The sequence below is a fragment of the Danio aesculapii genome, chromosome 9 (assembly GCF_903798145.1).
Source record: "Danio aesculapii chromosome 9, fDanAes4.1, whole genome shotgun sequence".
Taxonomy (NCBI): Eukaryota; Metazoa; Chordata; class Actinopteri; order Cypriniformes; family Danionidae; genus Danio; species Danio aesculapii.
Window position 1 is genome coordinate 3,950,045 of NC_079443.1, and position 22,935 is coordinate 3,972,979.

The following is a 22,935-nucleotide window of genomic DNA, read 5'->3' on the forward strand; positions in this document are numbered from 1 at the left end:
TGAGTAAGTAAATAAGAAACATACAACAGAAAATGACTAGAAGAAACCATCACGTTCCTGAACAGAACATTCAGTGGGAACTAAACTGATGTAGGTCTGGGTCATTCACCGAATTTGCATTGTAATTGGAAGATTTAACTGCTTTCTCTGTTTGAGCGGGACTAATAAACACACGACTATGAAGTCATCTCACAAAAGGATTTATTTCAAACACTTGACTGAAGTTACGAACTAAGTTTGGAGTAAAATCGTTAATATATGGGGTTCTTTTACGTGCAGCATTTACTATACACAGCTGTAGTTCTATAATAGGTTATCACAACAATTATCTCTATTTCATTATCGATTTTTATTTTAAATGCGATTTTACTTAGCTTATAAGTGATCTACAAGCATATGTGGAGTTTACCTAGAACCGGCTTTACTGACAAAATGCACATGAAAATCTTTGATTAATTGCGTAGTCCTAAACTGATGAGGTGATGCATTATGACCAGTCCCAGGAGAAGTAAATATTGTCAATCGCCTCCGGACAAGGCCAAATATTAATGTCTGGCTAAATTTAGGCCCAATCACAATTGTATTTCTTACTCCATCTTCCCCTTGTCTCTTAAAACAGTGTGAAGGGGTAGGGATTGAAATATTCTTCTGAAAAATGCTATACTACTACTCTACACACACATGTTGTCATTTCATCACTAGCGGACATTGTGAGCACTGCGTTCAATTCATTCATATGAAAGTAGAGCTTTAATGTACTGTGAGAGTGTTGATGTCATTCTTTTGTATTGATAAACTGAACCTTGCGTTCTTGACGTTGTGCGCCCCAGCACTAAGACCGTTGATACAGTTGTTGCCTAGTAACATAAAAAGCGCAGCGCACTGCTCTTTCTAATGTTAACAAAAATGCAATGTCCTTGCCTTGTTTTTGGGTTTAAAGAACTGAAAAAAAGCATTTGGTCTAGTCAGGGTTTCCCAGGGGTCCTAAAATGTCTTAAATCCCAAATTAAAAAATCTAGGCCTTAAAAAGAAATTTGCTGAAATATTGTATTGTAGGTCTTAAATCTTTTATAAACTGTTCTTAATTTTCCTGTTCATGTATAGCAACCTAATCTGGCCAAAGCCCATACAATCATCAACAATCCATCTCATTAAAGGTTTAAATTTTTTATTAAAAAGGTAAATTCCAGCTCTATTTATTGTAATGGTTTAATTATATTCCTGGACCTGGATATATTGTTGTGCATAGATTTAGTTTATTATAGTTTTTAAAACTTTTGAAAGATTTCTTTTTTGATTTTAAAAGTTTATGTTGGGAAAAAAGCGTTTGGATACAAGTAAAGCTTGCTTGTTTTTACACAATGTTAAAATTATTTAGCTAAGATAAATCTCAAATATTTAAATTTTTATTGATATCATTTTATTATTGTGTTATTAAATGTATTAATTTATAATATGTATTTTGTGATAGGTCAAAAAAAATCTCTTCCATCTGGGCCATTTGAAAAATTCCTTAGCCTTTAGGCCCGTTATGAGTCTAAAATTTAATTCCTAATGGTCTTAATAATATCTTAAAGTCTTCAATTTAAATAGTGTATTTGTTTACTTTTTAAAAATGGTTCTACTCTGTTTTAGCTGACAGCAAACACTGAGTGTTTTTTAATGAGTAATATTTTGAAAGAAAAAAGTATTGTTTTAGTATCGGTATCGTGATATTTAATTTAGGTATCGTATCGAAATCAATTTTGGTATCATGCAACACTAATTTGGTCTGATCGGACTGGCTGAGAGCCAGTGTAAAGACCTGAGGACAGTTGTGATGTGGTCTGATTTTCTGGTTCTGGTCAGAATCCTGGCTGCAGTTTTCTGGATGAGCTGCAACTGTCTGACTGTCTTTTTGGGAAGGCCAGTGAGGAGGTCGTTACAGTAATCCACCCTGCTGCTGATAAAAGCATGAACAAGTTTCTCTAAGTCCTCACTGGAAACAAGGCATTCTTGCAATGTTTTTGAGATGGTAGTATGCTGATTTATTTACTGCTTGACGTTGACTTTAATGTAAAATATTTGAAAGAGACATAGCTTTTATTCTTAATTTATACCATGAAGATATTTTTCAGATGCTCAGCAAGCACCTTAGAAAATAATTTAAAAACTCTTCCACAGAAGGTTGACTCAGGTTGTTTATTCATTGTAGAAATGCTAAACAATGTTCAACCTTCACTGTATGCATTTGTGCTTCAGGTGTCAGGCTTTGAAAGCTGTCAAGCCATCCACACTGGAAGATATCCATGTCTGTAGAGGCACTGCGAATGTCACCAAAAATAAAAGCTCAATAAAGGTTTAATTGCACACTGACGTGCTGAAGTGTTTGCCCCAAACCAAGATCTGTAATGGATGTGCTTTTTTTTTTCTAGCTGCTCACGGTTGAGTCCTGATGAAAGCTGTTGTTAATAACTCAGTTCATAGTTCAGCAGATGGCACAGAGACGTTCTGCTGTGCTTTCCTTGAATCAAAGCGCTACAGAGACACTGATGCTGGTGTGTGTGTGTGTGACTCAGGCCGATGGGAAATGTTCCCTGTAATGAAGCTCTCGTTTTGTGTGCGCGCACGCTGAGGGCTGTGCTTTTGCCTCATGGAGGTTGCTGTGTCACTCTGCGTGTGTGAGTGCGCTCTTGTTTATGTGGTTTACGAGGACATGCATTTGTATAATGACATGGGTATAACCTAGTTGGACTATATTAAGGTGAGTTACAAGGACATGCATTCAAAACACTTAAGTTTACTTGAAATCAAAGATTATAATGTTTATTTTGCTAGTGCACATTATTATTTTTAAGGTGAATAATTAATCCGTGCATGTTAATTCACTGAAAAAATAATTGTTTGTTTTGGTAATCAATGAAAGTCTGACCATTTGTTTCTACATTTAGAAAGCTGGTCATTCTGTTGACGTCAACCTGAGGGTTTCCATAGAAACTGCATATTTATACCCTCTTTCTTACCGTTACTTTGCTGTAAGGAAATGATGCGCAAAAGAAAGCCCCGCCCCCCAACTCAATATTTCGTTTCAGTTGGAAGTACATCAACTTACTGAAATAAGTCTCAGCAACTTCCGGTTCACGCTGACTTTAAGGTCGTCATGAAATCAGCTCCGGATATTTCTCTGTGTATATAGTAGTGTTTTTTTTTATCAACAATATATCTGTGCACTTCATTATGTTTGTCAAAATTTATGTGCCCATATAGGGCCCTATCATACGCCAGGCAAACGCAAATAAAAAAAAAAGAAAGTAGTGATTTTTAAATTTACTTTGACTTGTAGTTCATTGCAGACAATATAACAAACATTATTTATTTTGTTCCTCATGTTTTTTATTGTTTTTTTTATTTATTATGAACACTTATTCCAGTTTTGATTCTTGCAACACATTTAAAAAAAAGTTGGGACAGTAAAGCATTTACCACTTTGTAATGTTGCCATTCCTTTTGACAACTCTTTAAAGATGTTTAGGGACTGAAGACTCCAAGTGAAGTGTTTCAAGTGTAAATTTATCCTATTCCTCCTGCAAACAAGTCTTAAGGTGGGCAACCGTATGGGCTTTTGTGTGGCGAATTTTGCACTTTATAATTTGCCACACATTCTCTATTGGAGACAGGTCAGGACTGCAGACAGGCCAGCGGGAGATGGTAATGTTTTTTTCCACCAGGGAAGTTCACCTAATGATGTGACATCACGCAAAACCTGTCAATTTGTCAATCTTCTGCCATTTTGTTAGCAATACCCATCTTCTACCAATCTAATCGCTTCCCAAAAGAGGAAATCATAGATGGGATACCACCCTACTGTTTTTCTTTTAATTTCAAGGCCTTTTCAATTGGATGTTACGTCATGATATGGGGGAAAAGCACAATATTAACTTCCATTTCATGCCGACCTCTAAAGTTCCTGCAAAGGTTGGGCTTATTGATAGCTTACGGCCATATAATAAACATTTTTTACAGTATAAAATACGTTATACCTGTAGAGAGTCCTCGTAAACCATATTTACTTGTTTGTGTGTGTGCGTGCTTGGGGTTAGTAGCAGACTCAAGCTGGTTTGGCATCTGCCATAACCCCCGATAGTTAAACCATCAGCAGGCAAAGCACTACACGTGTACACACACGCACACACACACACACACACACACACACACACACACACACACACACACACGAAGCATCATAGTAAGGAGAATTGTCCTCCCCTCCCCCCACAACACACCTGCTGTGACATAAATCAGAGCGAGAGGAGAAAGCCAATGGAGCGAGTTATGAAGAGAGAGAGGGAGAAAGTGAACTGGGAGCTTGAGAATAAACTCCTCTCGTGTGGCTGTGAGCTGCTTATTATGCCACATGTCAGACACCTAGATACTGTAGACACACACACACACACACTACAATCCTGCTGCCGCACACATCACAACAGATACCAAAACTCTCCTACTTCTCCACCTTAGACTATATACACTAGATTGCTTCTAATCCCCCCAACACTAATCACAGCCCCCAACACCTGCAGCCTCAAGCCCATGATAATTTAATGCCAGATGATTTGCATATTCATGACGGATTTGAATGTATGTGTATCATGGATTTACATTCTCAGTGGCAGGAATGGAGATTATGTAATCTATATATTTCAGAGCGGTCTTCCTCTGTAGTTGCCATCAAATGAAGACTGGCGGATGAAATTCTCTCTGCTTGTATTTGCATTTGTATGTGGTCAGCATCTTATATTGGAGCTTTGGTAATGGTGTGGTGGGTTGTGTGTGATGGCGAATGTGTTTCTCTGTATTGCTCATTCTGCGCTCGTGGCCGTTGTGACCTGAAAGTGCCAGTTTGGAGCGTGCAGAACATCAATATCAGCCTGTGCCGCCTCGTTAGGGCCACCGTGACATTCTGTCATTGTCACTGAGGGCTAATTATAAACACCAGCTTCAGTCCTATAGTCTGCAGCTCCTGACCCACTCGCGTCTAAAACACTCGCCTCTTTTCCTCCTCTTTTTTTTACACTTGCTTTTCTTTTTCTTGCTTAGCTATTCAGTCTGATTAAACGTACACCATACAGTTGTCAATTTACATTCCTTTTTTCTTTGAATCCTTGCAAAATCCAAATCTACAATGTTTAGTTTGCTAGCGCACATCATTATTTATTGGTAGGCAAACTATTCATGCAGTTTAATCAATTGAGGGAAAAACTGTTTTGGTTATCTTCAATCAAGATCTGAGCATTTGTTTATGTGTTCAGAGTGGTGGTCCTTCACTGTTGACGTCAGTTTGACGCCTTAGACACAATCTTCTTAGCCACGCCCCTCTTACCGGTAATTTGCTACGAGGGAATGATGCTCAAAAAGAAAACCCCATCCTATGATGGCTGAGAGAGTTTAACGTGCTGCGATTTAAAGGTGCAGTAGGGGAATGTTTTCAGCTTTTTTTGTTGTCCTGGTTGAAAGTATCTTGACATTCCAATAGTACTGATTAAAGTAAATGATCTAAATGTTTATATGTATTTTTATATTCTGGCATAAAACTAAAAAAAAATTTCATCCAATTAAAATTTGTCAGGCTGACAATTCCCATAATTCTGATAAGTAGCACAACTACACTGCAAATTTTAGATAGATTTAACTACCTTAGAGTTAAAATTAACACTCCCTCAGAGTTTATGTAGGAACCACTATAAGTGTTAAAATAACAGTTTTGAAAGAGTAAACATCAACACAGTAATTAGCAGTAAGTAATTTAAACAGTAATTAGCAAACTCTTATAGTGGTAATTATTAACACCACAAAGGATCAAATGAACACCATTCAGTGTTGTGTTAACACTCTTAGGTCAAATTTTCCACACAGCACAGAAATAAAAACATGTCGTGTTTAGTATTGGCAACACTTTATTAACTATTGAGTTACTGTTTAGGTAAAACAATTCAAAACAGTCACAAACCGTATTTATATACCGTAAGTATATCACCATACTGAAATAAGTTTCTGCACCATGCAAAATGCATTTACTGTCTTTTATCCCACTTTTACTTACAATTCTAGCCTTTCCTCTTTGCTTTTCCTTCTAGTTTCTAATCTTTCTTTCTTTTTCTTTACTCTATTCTTTCCACTTGTCTCTCTTTTTTCATGTTTTTGTTTCTCTTTTTCCCTTCGCTTGTTTTCCTCCTGTTATTTTTTTCTGGTTTTCTTCCACATTATTTTTCTTGTTTTTACATTCATTTCCAAAAACTCTTCTTGTGTTGCATAGCTTTATTTTTGGGAGTAGCTATAGAATACACTAGGAGTCAAAGTGATTGATATTTGTTTTATACTTCACAAATATGTTAACTAAATCATTGATTAGTAATATGTGTTGCTATGAATGGAACCATTGGACCATTTTAAAGGCCATTTTCTCAATATTTTAATGTTTTGAACCCTCAGATTCTAGATTTTCATATAGTAGTATCTTAGCCAAAGAAATGTATACCTCACTGGTTACTTATACATTACATTAAAGCTTATTTATTTATCTTTCAGATGATGTTATCCCAATATCCAAAATTGACACTTAAGATTGGTTTTGTGAAACGGGGTCGCATTTCTTTAATTCTTTTCCTTTTATTGTCTCATATAAATTTCCCTTATACATTTTTATTTGTTTCTTTTGCCTTCAATTTATCTTCGTCCTATACATTTCCCTTTTCCTCTCCGCTCATTCTCTCTTCCTCTTCTTCTCTTGCAGGGTTCAGATGGGAAAAGAGGAAGTTCTCCTGCGTATTCAGTAAGTCTCTCTGTCCCAGTCATGTGAGAATTAAAGAGACATAAATGATGCTTTTGGAGGGTCTCGGCAGAGTCGCATCCACAGTTCTCTCTTTGAAGGGATGTGATGGGATTTCCACATGATACTTCATCATATTTACAATAACCTCAGATTTAGGTTAGATATATGAGAAATTATTATATAAAGGCAATACATATTTTATACAGGGTTCATGGACCATCTCAGTTTTGAAAATTCTGTGTTTCGGTTGTATGGCTATTAAGATTAGCATTTTAATCAACATGTAGGTAAGGCAGTGTTTATTTTGTACACCAAACACATGCGCAGGACACTATCTATGTTTCCAACAGTCTATTTTATGTGTATTTTGGATTATCGCATAAAGAGCTTCATGGAAATGCTAAGATGTGCTATCAATTCTTTTAGGCAATAAGAGAAAATGCACATAACTAAGATTTTAACACATGTACTGAAAAAATTCCAGCATGAGCATCAAAAAAAAGTCATGTGATTTTAGTTTTAACCAATCATGTTGTGATAACATGCAATGGGCTGCTTTAATGGACGAAACAGCAGAATGGCCACATTGTAAAGTATCTGAAATGTTGTTTTGGTTCTAATGGCGTGTTTTCCCTGGCAATCGCAGCATAGCAAGAGGTTTCATTTTATTTAAATATAAGTTGAGAGTAAACTCTCACACAGTGCATTATAGGATTGAAATCAATTGAGAGCAACCGAGTGCATCAGAAAGGTTTTGCATTTCTCGACTTTATGCAAATGTCAAGCGAAAAATGCCGGGCGGCAAACAATTGCTGTGAAAATTAAGCAAGGCAAGATGTTGACAAATGTTTGCTGAACTTGATTACTTTGCTGAAATCACTTGCTTCAAGAATGTATTTCACAACTTTGTTTATACAAACATATTAAGTCATGTGTATCTGTTTATTTCCTGTAGGGATGGCTCGATACCATAATTTTACATTCGGTACAATACCAGAATGTAATACCTCGATATCGATACTAAGTTGATGCCATAGGTGACCAATAACCAGCCTCAAAAGATAGGTGAATTGAAGAAAAACTAAAATAAATATTGAACACAGATCAAGGGAAGTGTAGAAAGGCAGTGAAAGCCCAGGCAGCAGCTGAAATCAGTAGTTCTTCAGCAATCATTTGCCCTTCCTTATTGTAAATGGATATCAGCTGCTTCAGTCCAGCATCTACAATTGCAGGAGGATGAAGTTTTTAACATTTCAGCAAGACAATGATCCAAAACACAGCCAAGAAAACTCTCAAATGCAAAATCAAGCTGTAGAGTGGCCCAGCCAATCACATGACTTGAATCCAATATAAAACACAAATCAAGATCAGATTTATTAGACGAGACCCACAGAACCATCAAGATTTTAACACTCCGTTGAAGTCTGTAAAAAAACTCTCAGCTGAGCATTTTCCCCGCTGTAAATGTAATTCAGTTAGTTTGATCTTAATTTATAAAAGATCGAATAATGTGGAAAAGATCAGGATGAGCAAGTGACAAATGCTCGGCAGGATTTGATATGCCTCCTGAGGAAACAAACGTGATTTGTAGCAACAGTTGCATATAGGGTCAGGTCATTCACCATCATCTTTTAAAAAAAAAATGTATTCAATATAATGCCAATTTCACTTTTAGTATTGTCCTTATGTACTTGTTTTAGGCACATTGATGAAACGCCACCTACTGGCGAACTTTTGAATTGCAATGCGTGAAGTACTAAATTACGCAAAATTATGATATTGAACCATTTGAGATATAACAAGTACCGGTGTTTTTCCAGTACCGGTATACCGCGCATCCCTAATTCATTGATCATTTCGTCGAAACAGCCATTAAACACTTGTGATGTATGCAAACACGCTGTCTTCCACCTTGTTGCCAGCAGCACTGAGCGCAGATACAAAGTGCATTGTAAAATCCCTCAGGCGAAGTACATCTGGCATATCTGGAATCCTCTATGGGAGTTTTTGGAGAATGTATATTGAAAGACTATTTTTATTTGTTTATTGTACCCTTCGATTGTATAATAGAAGGCTGTATTATTCTACAGTAAGTACGTAATTATTCAGACACCCTTACATTTTTTACTCTTTGTTATATTGCAGCCGTTTCCTAAAATCTTTAAATAAATGTTTAGAAAAATTAAATAAGACCCACAGTGGCTTCTCCTACCATAGCATATTCAAATTTTGCGTATTGATTTTTGGCGCCAGTTGATCAGGAAGTGGCGATTTCGTTCTCTTTTACCCATTAGATGGAAACGCTGCTTTATTTGCTAATCTTTTATGCGATTATTCCAGTTAATTCGCATCTGTGGATGGAATCATAGCTACTGTTTATCTGTTGGTGTCTGGCTATCAGAATCTGTGTTGGACTTTTGGTGGCAGACATGGAGGTTTCAGTCCAAGCCAGCGAGCAAGAACTGCTTGTCTGATCAGAATGCAAAGATGCCCTTGGCAGCACACCCCTCTTTGTCTGCGCTGAAAAAGAGCAGGATATTTCAGCATCCATTTCCCCCAGCGAGACCGAAAATAGACTGTGATTATTGGCGCAGGCCCCTCGGATTATGCACTCTCACATTAGGGGTATTCTTAGAGTCATTTCCACTCAAGAGTCATTAAACACTGTTTTGAAGACACACACAATATGTCTCCTTTTACTCCGAGCTGATATTCAGAGATTGGGTTTGCGATTGGCTCTCGGGAGACGGTGAATTTAAATGTGCTGCTCAGTGCTTGTTGCTGAGGCCAGCGCTATCGTGCACAGAGTGCAGAAATAAGAGCTGAATAAATTCATAACAAATGGTGGATGAATGTAATATCTCTCAATAGACTCCCGAAAAGAAGCACTCGGAATCATCACGAGGCAGGAAGAGGAAAGCCGACATCCAATCAGAGAGCAGTCAGGGTAAATGCTCGCTCTCGCTCTCACTCTTTCTCTCTCTCCTACTATGTTCTTTACATAAAACTTGATATTGGTCTGTCTGTCAAGTTATCTATCTATCTATCTATCTATCTATCCATCTATCCATCTATCCATCTATCTATCTATCTGTCTGTCTGTCTGTCTGTCTGTCTGTCTAGTTATGTTTCTATCTATCTGTCTGTCTGTAGGTCTATCTATCAGTCCATCGGTCTATCGATCAGTCTATCGATCGATCTGTCTGTCTGTCTGTCTGTCTAGTTATGTTTCTATCTATATCTGTCTGTAGGTCTATCTATCAGTCTGTCTGTCAAGTTATCTGTCTGTCTGTCTGTCTGTCTGTCTGTCTGTCAAGTCATCTATCTATCTGTCTGTCTGTCTGTCTGTCTGTCTGTCTGTCTGTCTGTCAAGTCATCTATCTATCTACCTGTCTGTCAAGTCATCTATCTGTCTATCTGTCTATCTGTCTATCTATCTATCTATCTATCTATCTATCTATCTATCTATCTATCTATCTATCTATCTATCTATCTATCTATCTATCTATCTATCTGTCTTTCAAGTCATCCATCCATCCATCCATCCATCCATCCATCCATCCATCCATCCATCCATCCATCCATCCATCCATCCATCCATCCATCCATCCATCCATCCATCCATCCATCCATCCATCCATCCATCCATCCATCCATCCATCCATCCATCCATCCATCCATCGTTCCATCCATCCATCCATCCATCCATCCATCCATCCATCCATCGTTCCATCCATCCATCCATCCATCCATCGTTCCATCCATCCATCGTTCCATCGTTCCATCCCTAGTGTTTCATGTATCTCTCTCTGTCTCTCTCTCTCTCTCTCTCTCTCTCTCTCTCTCTCTCTCTCTCTCTCTCTCTCTCTCTCTCTCTCTCTCTCTCTCTCTCTCTCTCTCTCTCTCTCTCTCTCTCTCTCTCTCTCTCTCTCTCTCTCTCTCTCTCTCTCTCTCTCCTAGTATGTTCTTGACATAATTCTTGATGTTAATCATATGTCGTGGTTTTTTTCCTTCTCATAGGGAAGTCTGTCATCCGGGGACCCAAAATTAGCGATTATTTTGATGTAAGTACTTGTTAGTAATTTGAGGGCAAGCAAATGACTGCATGTGGTAAACCGTTGGCATCAGCTTAATTTAATGACAGCAGAGCAGATATAAACACTGCAACTTCGGAGATAAAAACAAAACTGTAAACAGCATTTGTAAGCATAGAGTTGTTTTGCTGTGATTGGATTGGACTGTGAAAGGATTTTTTAAATTATTGGGAATAATATTGATTTCTCATCTAACACGCATTAGACAAAGACATTTGGAAATGGAGAAGATCGTATAGAATAGAATATTTTTAATGAAAGGTGAATATTTTAGAATAAGTATATGTTTTTATGGATTATCAAGCACATTTATATTAATTACAAACAAAAATGGTGTTTTAATATTAGTTTTAATATGATTATAGTTTAGTTTTGAGCAGGTTTTTCCAGAACTTGCTTCAGATTTGAGTTCAAATTTTGCTATATTGGCAAGCACAAACAAACCATTTCAAGTGTTGCTGAGGGTTTAAATTACTTTCAAATCTTTATTTCTTTACTAAAATCTAAAGCACATTTTCTTCTCCACCTCATTTTTGTAATGTTGTTAAAGGATTAGTTCAAACAAGAATGAAAATTCTGTTATTAATTACTCACCCTCATGTCGTTCCAATCCCCCGTGATCTTCGTTCATCTTCAGGACACAAATAAAGATATTTTAGATGAAGTCTGAGAGCTCCCTCATCCTCCATAGAGAACAGCAGTACAGGGAAAGAAACCAAAAATATTAATGAAACATGCCATGTGACTTTAGTGGTTCAACTGTAATCATATAAAGCTCCAACAACACTTTTGTGTACCAAACAAACATATATTATTCATTAATTTATCTTATTATGGCCAAAATGACATTGTATTCATGGAACGCTTGGTATGATTGCAGTTGAACCACTGAAATCACATGGAATTTTTGGACAATGTTTTTGGTTCCTTTTCTGGATGTCTCAGTAGTGTTGCTATCTATAGAGAGGATGAGGGAGTTCTTGTATTTTATCTGGAAAACCTCAATTTGTGTCCCGAAGATGAACATAGGGGTTGGAAAGTCATGAAGAAGATGAGTAATTAATAACAAAATGTAGATTTTTGAGTGAACTAACCCTTTTAGTAGAGTGGCATCTTTTAAGTGCATAGGTAGGTCTTGATTTGTGTATTTCCCTCTTTCTGTAGTTTCAGGGCGGTAACGGCTCCAGTCCAGTAAGAGGTCTACCGCCAGTCATCCGTTCACCCCAGAACTCACATTCCCACTCTGCACTAGGATCCAGCGTATGTCACTTACACACTCTTACTGATACACTAAAGTTATCAACCAAAAATGGCATTTTAGCTTTTTGGCTGAAAATATAAGCCGAAAAAAAACGCTTATGCTTTGCTGCGATGTTCAGCGCACTGATTTTTACGCTCCTCAGGGTTTTCACACTTGATATTCAGACATTTGGATTCAAGGCCTGGGAAGTACTTAAAAACAAACGCAGGTCCTCGAAAGTGCTTGAATTAAATTTGAAATCAAATTTCTTTATGGTGTTGTTTCAACAATTGCACCCAATTGTCAAAAAATGTAATTAAAAAATAATGCACATTTGATCAAGATTTCATAAACCGCATTTGAATATTACCAAAATCTAATTCAACAAATTTTATTAAAGTTCTTTAAACATTTTAGAAAATGTCTGACATTTTTAGCGTACGTTTTAATTGCAAGTGAAATGTTTAGTACCGTAAGGACTTTCATGATGCTACATGCATTCATGAAAACTACCATTGCTGCATGTTTAAACCATTTATTTATAACAATTGTGTTGGTTCAGCAACTTAACTTTTTTTGGTAGACAACTTAATTGTTTTATGTTTAATCTACTTAAAGTTAACATTTTGGGTGCTGGGGGGGGGGCGAATTACAAAGGTGCTTGATTTAAAAATTAATGGTGCTTTTAAAAATTTAATGAATCTGGTGACCATGAAGGTGTCAGCTGTAGTCATCGCACTGTATGAAGTGGCTTTCACACTGGATGCGGAAAGCGCTATGCTATGAAACCCATTCATTTCAATGGGCCTTGCAAAAGCTGTGTTGTTTCTGCGTCAACTAAAGTGCAAGATATCAGCGCTTACCACGGTCAAAATATTACGCTCTAGATATTCCATTTACGAACCCATACCAATCCACGAACTGCACATGCTCACTAGAAAAACAAAGTTTGCTCCACTAATGGTTTGGTTTTTGTCCAAATGCATCCTTATTTTTTTTGATTTCGGCTCAATATTTTCATTTAAGTGCATCACTACATTAAGCATGAATAAAATTATATAAAATATATTATGTAAATATTATATATATATATATATTTTTTTATGAAATTATATCTATATGAATAGAAAATATATATTATCCCTGGTATTAGGTGCTGTCTTGCATGAAGCAATCAGAAATGGGATTCCAAGGAAAATAGCTTCTGGTTGGCTTACCCAAGACAAATGCTAATATTCATGTTTATTTGTATAACTTTTTTTGTACAATAATTATTGTTTCAAAGCAGCTTTACGAATGGTGATTATTACTGCATGACAATCAAATTCGGAAAAGTTCATATTTTTAGTTAGCATAATTTTATTAGTTACTAATAACTTTCACTAATTAACTAGTAAATATTAGCTTTTAAGAGTTAAAGTTATTATATATAAGCATAGCCTGCGGATATATAGCATATATGTAATGTCTTTGTACATGTTTAATGAAGTGTAATGTCAGTCCAAGTATTGTGCATCAAAGTCAAATGCATCTCAAACATGCACACTGCAAAACAACTGACCTAGTAACATAAACACACAAGTCACAAATTGTATGTGTATGTTCCCCACCTATGTTTAGTTCAGCCAAACTGCCTTGTGCATTTATTACTACACAGTTGAATCTAATATTGTGTGATTTGTGTAATTGTGTGTTTCAGACTCGACAGAGCAGCTCGTCTCCCACCAGTCTGTGTTTTGGGGACTCTATGATTTCTTCTAGACACATAGCGGTCAAAAGTGTTCAGGTGGGACTGTGTATTAACGTTTACAATGAATGATAATTGGCTTTGGCAGTGGTTTAGAATTTGGACTGTCATTAGATCACAACAATCAATAATGATTAAGATAACGATAAATGATCAAATCAGAACAATTGAAGAGACTATTGTAGCAAAAATAAATGTGGCAGGTTTCCATTCCATTTGAATTGGTTGCTCATAACAAAGAGATGATTTATTTTTTATTTTAAATGTTGTTTTATTTGAACACAAAAATGCAGATGCAGCCGTATTCATAATAGTGACGTTTGTGTGGTTTTGTTCCTCCTGCAGACTGACCTGACTGTGATGAAATTGGCCACTATAGAGAGCAATAAGAACCTGGACCTTGAGAAGAAAGAGGGCAGGATAGATGATCTGCTGCGGGTGAGATAGGACAATAATTGTGGATTACATTACACTACCTGACAAAAGTCTTGTCGTCGATCCCAATTATAAGAGCAACAAATAATAACTTGATTTTTTTTTCGATGATTCATCTGTTGAACTGCATCCCAATCATCACAAATACTGCAAAAGACCTACTGGAACTCGCATGGACTCAAGATTCTCAGAGAAATCAGTCTAGTTTGGTTGAAGGAAAAAATCATGGTTTGGGGTTAGATTCAGTGTGGTGGTGTGCGAGAGATCTGCTGAGTGGATGGATCTGCAACATCAACAGCCTGAGGTTTTAAGACATTTGTGCTGCCCATTACACTACAAACCACAGGAGAGGGCAAATTCTTCAGCAAGATAGCGCTCCTTCTCATACTTCAGCCTCCACATCAAAGTTCCTGAAAGCAAAGAAGGTCAAAGTGTTCCAGGATTGGCCAGCCCAGTCACCAGACATGAACATTAATGAGCATGTGGAAGATGGAGGCATTGAAGATGGATCCAAAGAATCCTGATGAACTGGGAGTCCTGCAAGAACGCTTTCTTTGCCATTCCAGATGACTTTATTAATAAGTGATTTGAGTCATTGCAGAGATGTATGGATGCAGTCCTCCAAGCTCATGATGGAGTCAGACACAATATTCATTCTGTTTCCACTGCAGCATGACTTTATATTCTATACTGGACATTATTTCTGTTCAGTGACAAGACTTTTGTCTAAGCAAAGTCAGACCTTACTGTCCTAATAAAAGAATTAAAAATCAAGGCATGATCATATTTTATTGTGGTCAAATAAGCATAATCTAGAGGCCTTTGACTTTCATATAAGCCACTTCTCATACTAAATGATCAACTAGAAGTCAAGTTATTATTTGTTGTTCCTAAAACTTGAATAGGCGACAAGACTTTTGTCAGGTAGTATACACACAAAACTGTGGAATTCTCTTAAGTCAAAAAAACAAATAGTAATTCAAGAAAAAAATTGTTGTAAAAGAGACATGTTGTCCTTTTTTTAACATGCTAAAAAACGTTTTAACGCATGTGCATTATGCTCGCATTTTTAAGAAAGTTTATTTGCTGTTGTAAATGAAAATAGTTTTGTGTTGGGGAAAATCACTTGAGTTTGAGGTAATTTTTTTCCCTCCAAAACATCTTTAAGGCTGAGATGCACATTTATTATTGTGACTCTATTTTATAAATGTATTTTTTAAGTGTGTATACAGTTGAAGTCAGAAATATTACCGCCCCTTTATATTTTGCCCCAATTTCTGTTTAATGAAGAGAAGATTTTTTCAACATATTTCTAGATGTAATAGTTTTAATAACTCATTTCTAATTAACTTATTTATTTTATCTTGCCATGATGACAGTAAATATTATTTGACTATATATTTACCAAGATGCTAGTATTCAGCTTAAAGTGACATTTAAAGGCTTAACTAGGGTAATTAGGTTAAAGTTAAGGTAGTTAGGCAAGTCATTGTATAACAGTTGTTTGTTCTGGAGACAATAAAAAAAGAATTGCTCATGGGGGCTAATAATATTGACCTTGAAATGGTTTAAAAAAATTTAAAACTGTTTTTATTTGAGCAGAAATAAAGCAAAAGACTTTCTCCAGAAGAAAAAATATGATCAGGAATACTGTGAAAAATTCCTTGCTCTGTTAAACATGATTTGGGAAATATTTAAAAAAGAAAAGAAAATTAACAGGAGGGCGAATTCTTTTGAATTCCACTGTATATATTTTTTCAACTGTTTTAATAAATACAATAAATGCTGTCTTTCCGTTCTCTGCAGGCAAACTGTGATCTTAGGAGACAAATTGACGAACAACAGAAGCTTCTAGAGAAATACAAGGAACGTTTAAACAAGTGCATCACTATGAGCAAGAAGCTTTTGATTGAGAAGGTGATTTCCAGGTTTGAATGTAACTAGAAGATCTAGTGTGTGTTTAAAGGTGCTGTATGTATGTTTTTGACTTTTCTAAAGCATAAAAATGCAAGAATATGTGTGCAAGTATTTAAGAAACATGCTAAATGAACATTCTTGTTTATCTGAAAAACAATGCTGAAGTCAGATATACGTGCCAGAACACCTGTCTTTGTTTTGGTTCTTTTAACCTGCCTACTGCCAGTTTAGCACCTCGGGTTGCCTTGGTGCAAAACCGCTTATTTCATTCATTTAATCAGGAAGGCTCTCAAGGTACACATCCGGGATCGAAATGCGACCTCCAGTAGGCAGTAGCAGCCTGCAAAATGAGATTCAGAGTTCTACATGAGGTGGTTATTAATTAGCAAATAATATAAATATTATGAAAGTAAACATTAGGTAAGCAGGTTGCATTGTAACCCCATGTCCTAACATCATGCTACGTGATGAGATTTGCAGTGATCAGCAATTTGGCTGTTTGCACCAGACAAAACACGATAGAAATGTAAATACAGTCATTCAGAAGCACAGAATAGTGCACTCGCTGCACTCCAGTGAAATAAGGTTGTTTTGTAATGCCGTCATTTATCCACGAGCTTCAAAACAAGAAATTATTCAGATGTTTACAGTGGTGTGTCTTTTTGTCCAGAGCACACAGGAGAAGCAGGCGTGTCGAGAGAAGAGCATGCAGGATCGCCTGCGCTTGGGTCACTTCACCACTGTCAGACACGGAGCCTCATTCACAGAGCAGTGGACGGACGGATACGCCTTCCAGAACCTCGTCAAGTAAGGCGCTTGATTAATTGTAATACAGCACAAGTCCAAAGATTACTTTCATGTTTGCATATACATTGATACAGTCCTCTTCAGCCTTTCCACAGCTTCCGGTATAATTCGTTTGTCATTTTTGTCGCCTCTGTGACCGTATACTCGTTCTTTAAGGGGGCACCAGGTTCCGAAACACACGTCTTGGTGTGAAAGCACCATAAAACATCTCTTCTACTTCTATGTATAAGTGGATGCGTTAAACGTGATTCGTTGCACGGATAAATGAATGAATTATACTTGCTCAGTTGACTCTCTGAGCTGTTTTTCACTGCCTGTTTTGCTTTAGACAGCAGGAATGGATCATTCAGCAGCGTGAAGAGATCGAGAGACAGAGGAAGCTGTTAGCAAAAAGAAAACCACCGTCAGCCAGCAGCTCACAGTCACCCAGCACAAACTCTGAACCCAAACAACGCAAAACCAAGGCTGTGAACGGCTCCGAGAACGACCCCTTCCTTAAACCCAGCCTCCCACAGCTGTGAGTAGAACGCGTTTGCTGGAAACTGCTGTAAAATCACCAGAATGTATTGATATTTACACCCGAAACAGCTTTCTATGCTTTCTATGATCACATGACAAACATTCACACACTATTTGAAGCAGTTTTACCAGAAACATACACTATTAGTCCAAAGTTTGTGATGTTTCTGGTGATTTTAAAGGGTTATCATAAAAAAAAGGGTTCCTCTTGTTTTATAGCATTAAAGCAAATATACATTGTCTGTCTTTCTAATTTAGGGCTTTGCAATATGGCAAAAAATCTCATCACCATAAAGATATATAGTCACTGGCCACTTTATTAGGTACACCTGTCCAACCCGCAAATTTCTAATCAGCCAATCACATGGCAGTAACTCAATACATTTAGGCAGGTAGACATGGTCAAGACGATCTGCTGCAGTTAAAACCGAGCATCAAAATGGAGAAGAAAGGTGATTTAAGTGACTTTGAACGTGGCATGGTTGTTGAACTGAGTATTTCAGAAACTGCCGATCTGCTGGCATTTTCACGCACAACCATCTCTAGGGTTTACAGAGAATGGTCTGAAAAAGATAAAATATCCAGTAAGCGGCAGTTCTGTGTGCGCAAATGCCTTGTTGATGCCAGAGGTCAGAGGAGAATGGCCAGACTGGTTCCAGCTGATAGAAAGGCAACAGTAACTCAAATAACCACTCGTTACAACCGAGGTCTGCAGAAGAGCATCTCTGAACACACAACACGTCCAACCTTGAGGCAGATGGGCTACAGCAGCAGAAGACCACACCGGGTGCCACTCCTGTCAGCTAAGAACAGGAAACTGAGGCTACAATTCACACAGGCTCACCAAAACTGGACAGTAGAAGATTGGAAAACCGTTGCCTGGTCTGATGAGTCTCCATTTCTGCTGCCACATTTGGATGGTCGGGTCAGAATTTGGCATCAACAACATGAAAGCATGGATCCATCCTACCTTGTATCAACGGTTCAGGCTGGTGGTGGTGGTGTAATGGTGTTGGGGATTTTCTCACACAGTTTGGGTCCATTAGTACCAACTGAGCATCGTGTCAACGCCACAGCCTACCTGAGTATTGTTGCTGACCATGTCCATTTCTTTGACCACATTGTACCCATCTTCTGATGCCCACTTCCAACAGGATAACACGCCATGTCATAAAGCGTGAATCTTCTCAGACTGGTTTCTTGAACATGACAATGAGTTCACTGTACTCAAATGGCCTCCACAGTCACCAGTTCTCAATCCAATAGAGCATCTTTGAGATGTGGTGGAACGGGAGATTCACATCATGGATGTGCAGCCGACAAATCTGCTGCAACCGCGTGATGCTATCATGCCAATATGGAGCAAAATCTCAGGAATATTTCCAGTACCTTGTTCAATGTATGCCTCAAAGGATTAAGGCAGTTCTGAAAGCAAAAGAGGGTCCAACCCGGTACTAGTAAGATGTACCCAATAAAGTGGCCAGTGAGTGCATATCACAATATAGTACTATTTCTGTAAGTTCAATCAGTTTATATATATATATATAATCTCGACCACATGTAAAGATTATTACTTTTTCTTTCTCACAGAAATTTGCTCATCCATCTATATATTTTTGTTTTTTTAAATGGGTTAATATGAATTATTATAAGCCTCAAATTGTATGACATTTCTTTCCTCCGTGTAAAAATCAATTCTGACTCCCACATGCAAGTCTATAAGTGAGCGGTGTGTGGAGAAGTTGCATCAGCTCCTTCAGAATAGTGTGATTGTTTGAAACTCTGCTTGTCAGAGCATCCTAACCTGCTGCATGAATGAATGGACGGCTTTTTATACTCCTGCTCTTCTGATCTTCCTGCAGGCTAACATTAGCCGAGTACCACGAGCAGGAGGAGATCTTCAAACTCAGACTCGGACATCTCAAAAAGGTTTGCGCTTCGGTTTGATCCAGATCCAGATGCATTTCTGTACATACAAAAAAAAAAAGAAAGTCCTGGTTTCTGTTAATTGGTAAAAATCATTAAAATATGACTTTTGTAAGTTTCCTACTTTATATATTTTAACATTTCATTGATTAGAAAAGTCATTAAAATATGGTTTATATTTTGAGTTTTCTGCTGTATATATTTCAGTATTTCATTTCTGATTAGTTAAAATCATTCAAATATAATATTTTTTAAGTTTCCAGTTGTACTTATTCCAATATTGCATTTTTGATTAGTAAAAATAGTTTAAATATATTTTGAGTTTCCTACTGTATATATTTCAAGTTTTAATTAGTAATATCCATTGCTAAGCACTTAATTTCAACAGTTTTTAAAGCCGATTTAGTAACACTTTATAATAACTACACACTATAAATCATTTATTAAGCATTAGCAAATAGTTAATTCATTATCTGTTAAGCATTAACTCTACATTAATAAGCGTTAGTAAGCAGTTTATAACTGCAGCTACAAATGTATTAATAACTGTAATACTGTAATAATATTTATAATGTGCTTATTACTTGTACTTTCATACTTTGTTTATGATTTATTTTTCATTACTAAATTAAGTATCGCATTATTTACAAAGCAGTTGTATTTAAAAGTAAAAGGGTTTTTAAAAGGGTTTTTATTAACATTCAGAATGAGTTAGTAAATGATTAATAAACTATTGAAATCAACGTTTATGTCTTATTATTCAGGCATATATATATGTATGTCAATAAATGCTTTATTAACTCAACTTCATCCAGTTTTGTGACAAAATAATTAAGCCTTCCATCTGTGTGTGGTTATTAGGATATGAGAATATTAGGCGGTAACACTTTATAATAACTACACACTATGAATCATTTACTAAGCATTAGCATCTAGTGAATTCATTATCTGTTAAGCATTAAGTCTACATTAATAAACGTTAGTAAGCAGTTTATAACTGCAGCTACAAATGCTGTATTCTTGACTTATAAGCACCTATATAATGTGCTTAATAACTGTATTTTCATACTTAGTTAATGATTTATTTTTCATTACTAAATTAAGTATCGCATTATTTACATTTGTATTTGAGTAGTTGAGGATTTTTAGGATCATTCAGAATGAGTTAGTAAATGATTAATAAACTATTGAAATCAACATTTATATGTCTTAATATTCAGGCATATACTAATAGTTAACTAATATGTTAATAAATGCTTCATTAACTCAACTTCATCTAGTTTTGAGACCTAATCTAAAGTGAGGACTATTTATGCTTTATAAATCCCTTATAAATGACAAATAAAGGCTCAGTTAAATTCTAAACAGGAAAAATGACATTATTCATTCCTTTTCATTTAAAGATACACAAACAAAACTGTACTTCAAATGAAAAAATAAATCTTTACAACCTTATCTAAAATAAAATAACTGTATAGTTTAAACATCGCATCTTATTATATTGTTAAATTATTATATTGTTGTTGTTGTTTTATCCAGTTTTATGTTATATTCTGACACTCCTGTTATTCAGCAATGTTTAAACTTTACAGTAATTTTATTTTTTAGAAAAGATTGCAAAGATTATTGTTCATTTGATTCTGAGCCTTTATTTGTCATTTATAAGGGATTTATAAAGCATTAATAGTCCTCACTTTAGATTAGGTCACAAAACTGCATGAAGTTGAGTTAATAAAGCATTTATTAACATATTAGTTAACTATTAGTACATGCCTGAATAATAAGACATATAAACGTTGATTTCAATAGTTTATTAATCATTTATTAACTCATTCTGAATGATCCTAAAAACCCTCAACTACTCTTAAATACAAATGGTTTGTAAATAATGCGATACTTAATTTAGTAATGAAAAATAAATCATTAACTAAGTATGAAAATACAGTTATTAAGCACATTATATAGGTGCTTATAAGTCAAGAATACAGCATTTGTAGCTGCAGTTATAAACTGCTTACTAACGTTTATTAATGTAGAGTTAATGCTTAACAGATAATGAATTCACTAGATGCTAATGCTTAATAAATGATTCATAGTGTGTGGTTATTATAAAGTGTTACCGCCTAATATTCTCATATCCTAATAACCACACACAGATGGAAAGCTTAATTATTTTAGGTTTCATATGATGTAAAAATCGCAATTTCTAAAAAATTGACTTATGATTGGTTTTGTGGTTCAGTGTCTTACAATAGATGTTTTCTGCTCAAGAAAGATTTGACAACCATATAGGTACAGTTAAATAGATACAATGACTGTATATGATTTAAAGAAAAAAAGAGAGAGATGATTTCTGTATGTTTGTTTTTTTTTTGCATGTTTTTAGGAGGAGGCAGAGATTCAGGCCGAGCTGGAGAGGTTGGAGAGGGTGCGAAATCTCCACATCCGAGAGTTGAAAAGAATAAACAATGAAGACAGCTCACAGTATGTACTCAAACTCTGACCACATCTGCCTCTGATCTTTATTTATCTCTTCCTTTATGATGCATCACATGTACTGGACATTGAGTACTTTTACATGGATCAGCTTAATGTTATTATAATGGGATTTTGGCAATATGATGATTCAACTTTACCTCATGTAAATGCAGTAATTTGATATAAATAATGCGAGTAAGCTCAAAATCTTATGAACATAGGTGTCGTTTGTTGATTTTACTCTAAATATTCATTTTGGCAATATAGCAATTTAACCTTTACCTCATGTAAACGCAATAATTTGATAGAAAAAATGCGAGTAAGATCATAACCGCAGTAAGCACAACTATACTAACATAGGTGTCTTATGCTGATTTTAATCGAAGTATTAATTTTGGCAATATATTGATTAAACTTTACCTCATAAACGCAATAAATTGATATAAGTAATGCAATTAAGCTCATAAACTTTGTATTATCTTAATCTAAACAGTTGTATTATCTTAGGTGTTATACACTGATTTTAATCGAACGGCAATAGAGTGATTAAACTCCCTCGTAAAGGCAATAATTTAATATAAATAATGCGATTAAGCTCGTAATTCTATTAACATGGATATCATACGCTGATTTTAATGTAGGTATTTATTTTAGCAATATTTTGATTAAACTTTACCTCAAGTAAACGCAATAATTTGATATTTATAATGCAAGTAAGCTCATTATCGCAGTAATCATAATTGTAGTAATAGGTGTCAAACGATGATTTTAATAGAAGTATTTATATTGGGAATATAGCGATTAAGCTTTACCTCATGTAAATGCAATAATTTGATATAAGTAATGCAATTAAGCTCATAAACTTTGTATTATCTCAATTAAACAGTCGTATTATCTTAGGTGTTATACACTGATTTTAATCGAAGTATTTATTTTGGCAATAGAGTGATTAAACTCCCTCGTA

General features: G+C 35.8%; 1 protein-coding gene across 5 annotated transcripts in view; it reads left to right on the top strand.

Moving 5' to 3' along the window:
- tlk1a (tousled-like kinase 1a) overlaps window positions 1-22,935 on the top strand; it is a 64,585-nt gene that overhangs the window by 26,348 nt on the left and 15,302 nt on the right. For 3 of the 5 annotated variants that reach the window (XM_056464680.1, XM_056464682.1, XM_056464681.1), the window contains 11 exons: window positions 6,770-6,808; window positions 9,680-9,755; window positions 10,829-10,872; window positions 12,067-12,162; window positions 13,842-13,928; window positions 14,235-14,327; window positions 16,131-16,241; window positions 16,912-17,048; window positions 17,377-17,565; window positions 19,430-19,496; window positions 21,880-21,977. In XM_056464680.1, the coding sequence (XP_056320655.1) occupies window positions 6,770-6,808; window positions 9,680-9,755; window positions 10,829-10,872; window positions 12,067-12,162; window positions 13,842-13,928; window positions 14,235-14,327; window positions 16,131-16,241; window positions 16,912-17,048; window positions 17,377-17,565; window positions 19,430-19,496; window positions 21,880-21,977 (1,037 nt within the window). The remainder of the gene's footprint in view (window positions 1-6,769; window positions 6,809-9,679; window positions 9,756-10,828; window positions 10,873-12,066; window positions 12,163-13,841; window positions 13,929-14,234; window positions 14,328-16,130; window positions 16,242-16,911; window positions 17,049-17,376; window positions 17,566-19,429; window positions 19,497-21,879; window positions 21,978-22,935) is intronic. The other 2 variants (XM_056464683.1, XM_056464684.1) reach the window with 1 other exon arrangement.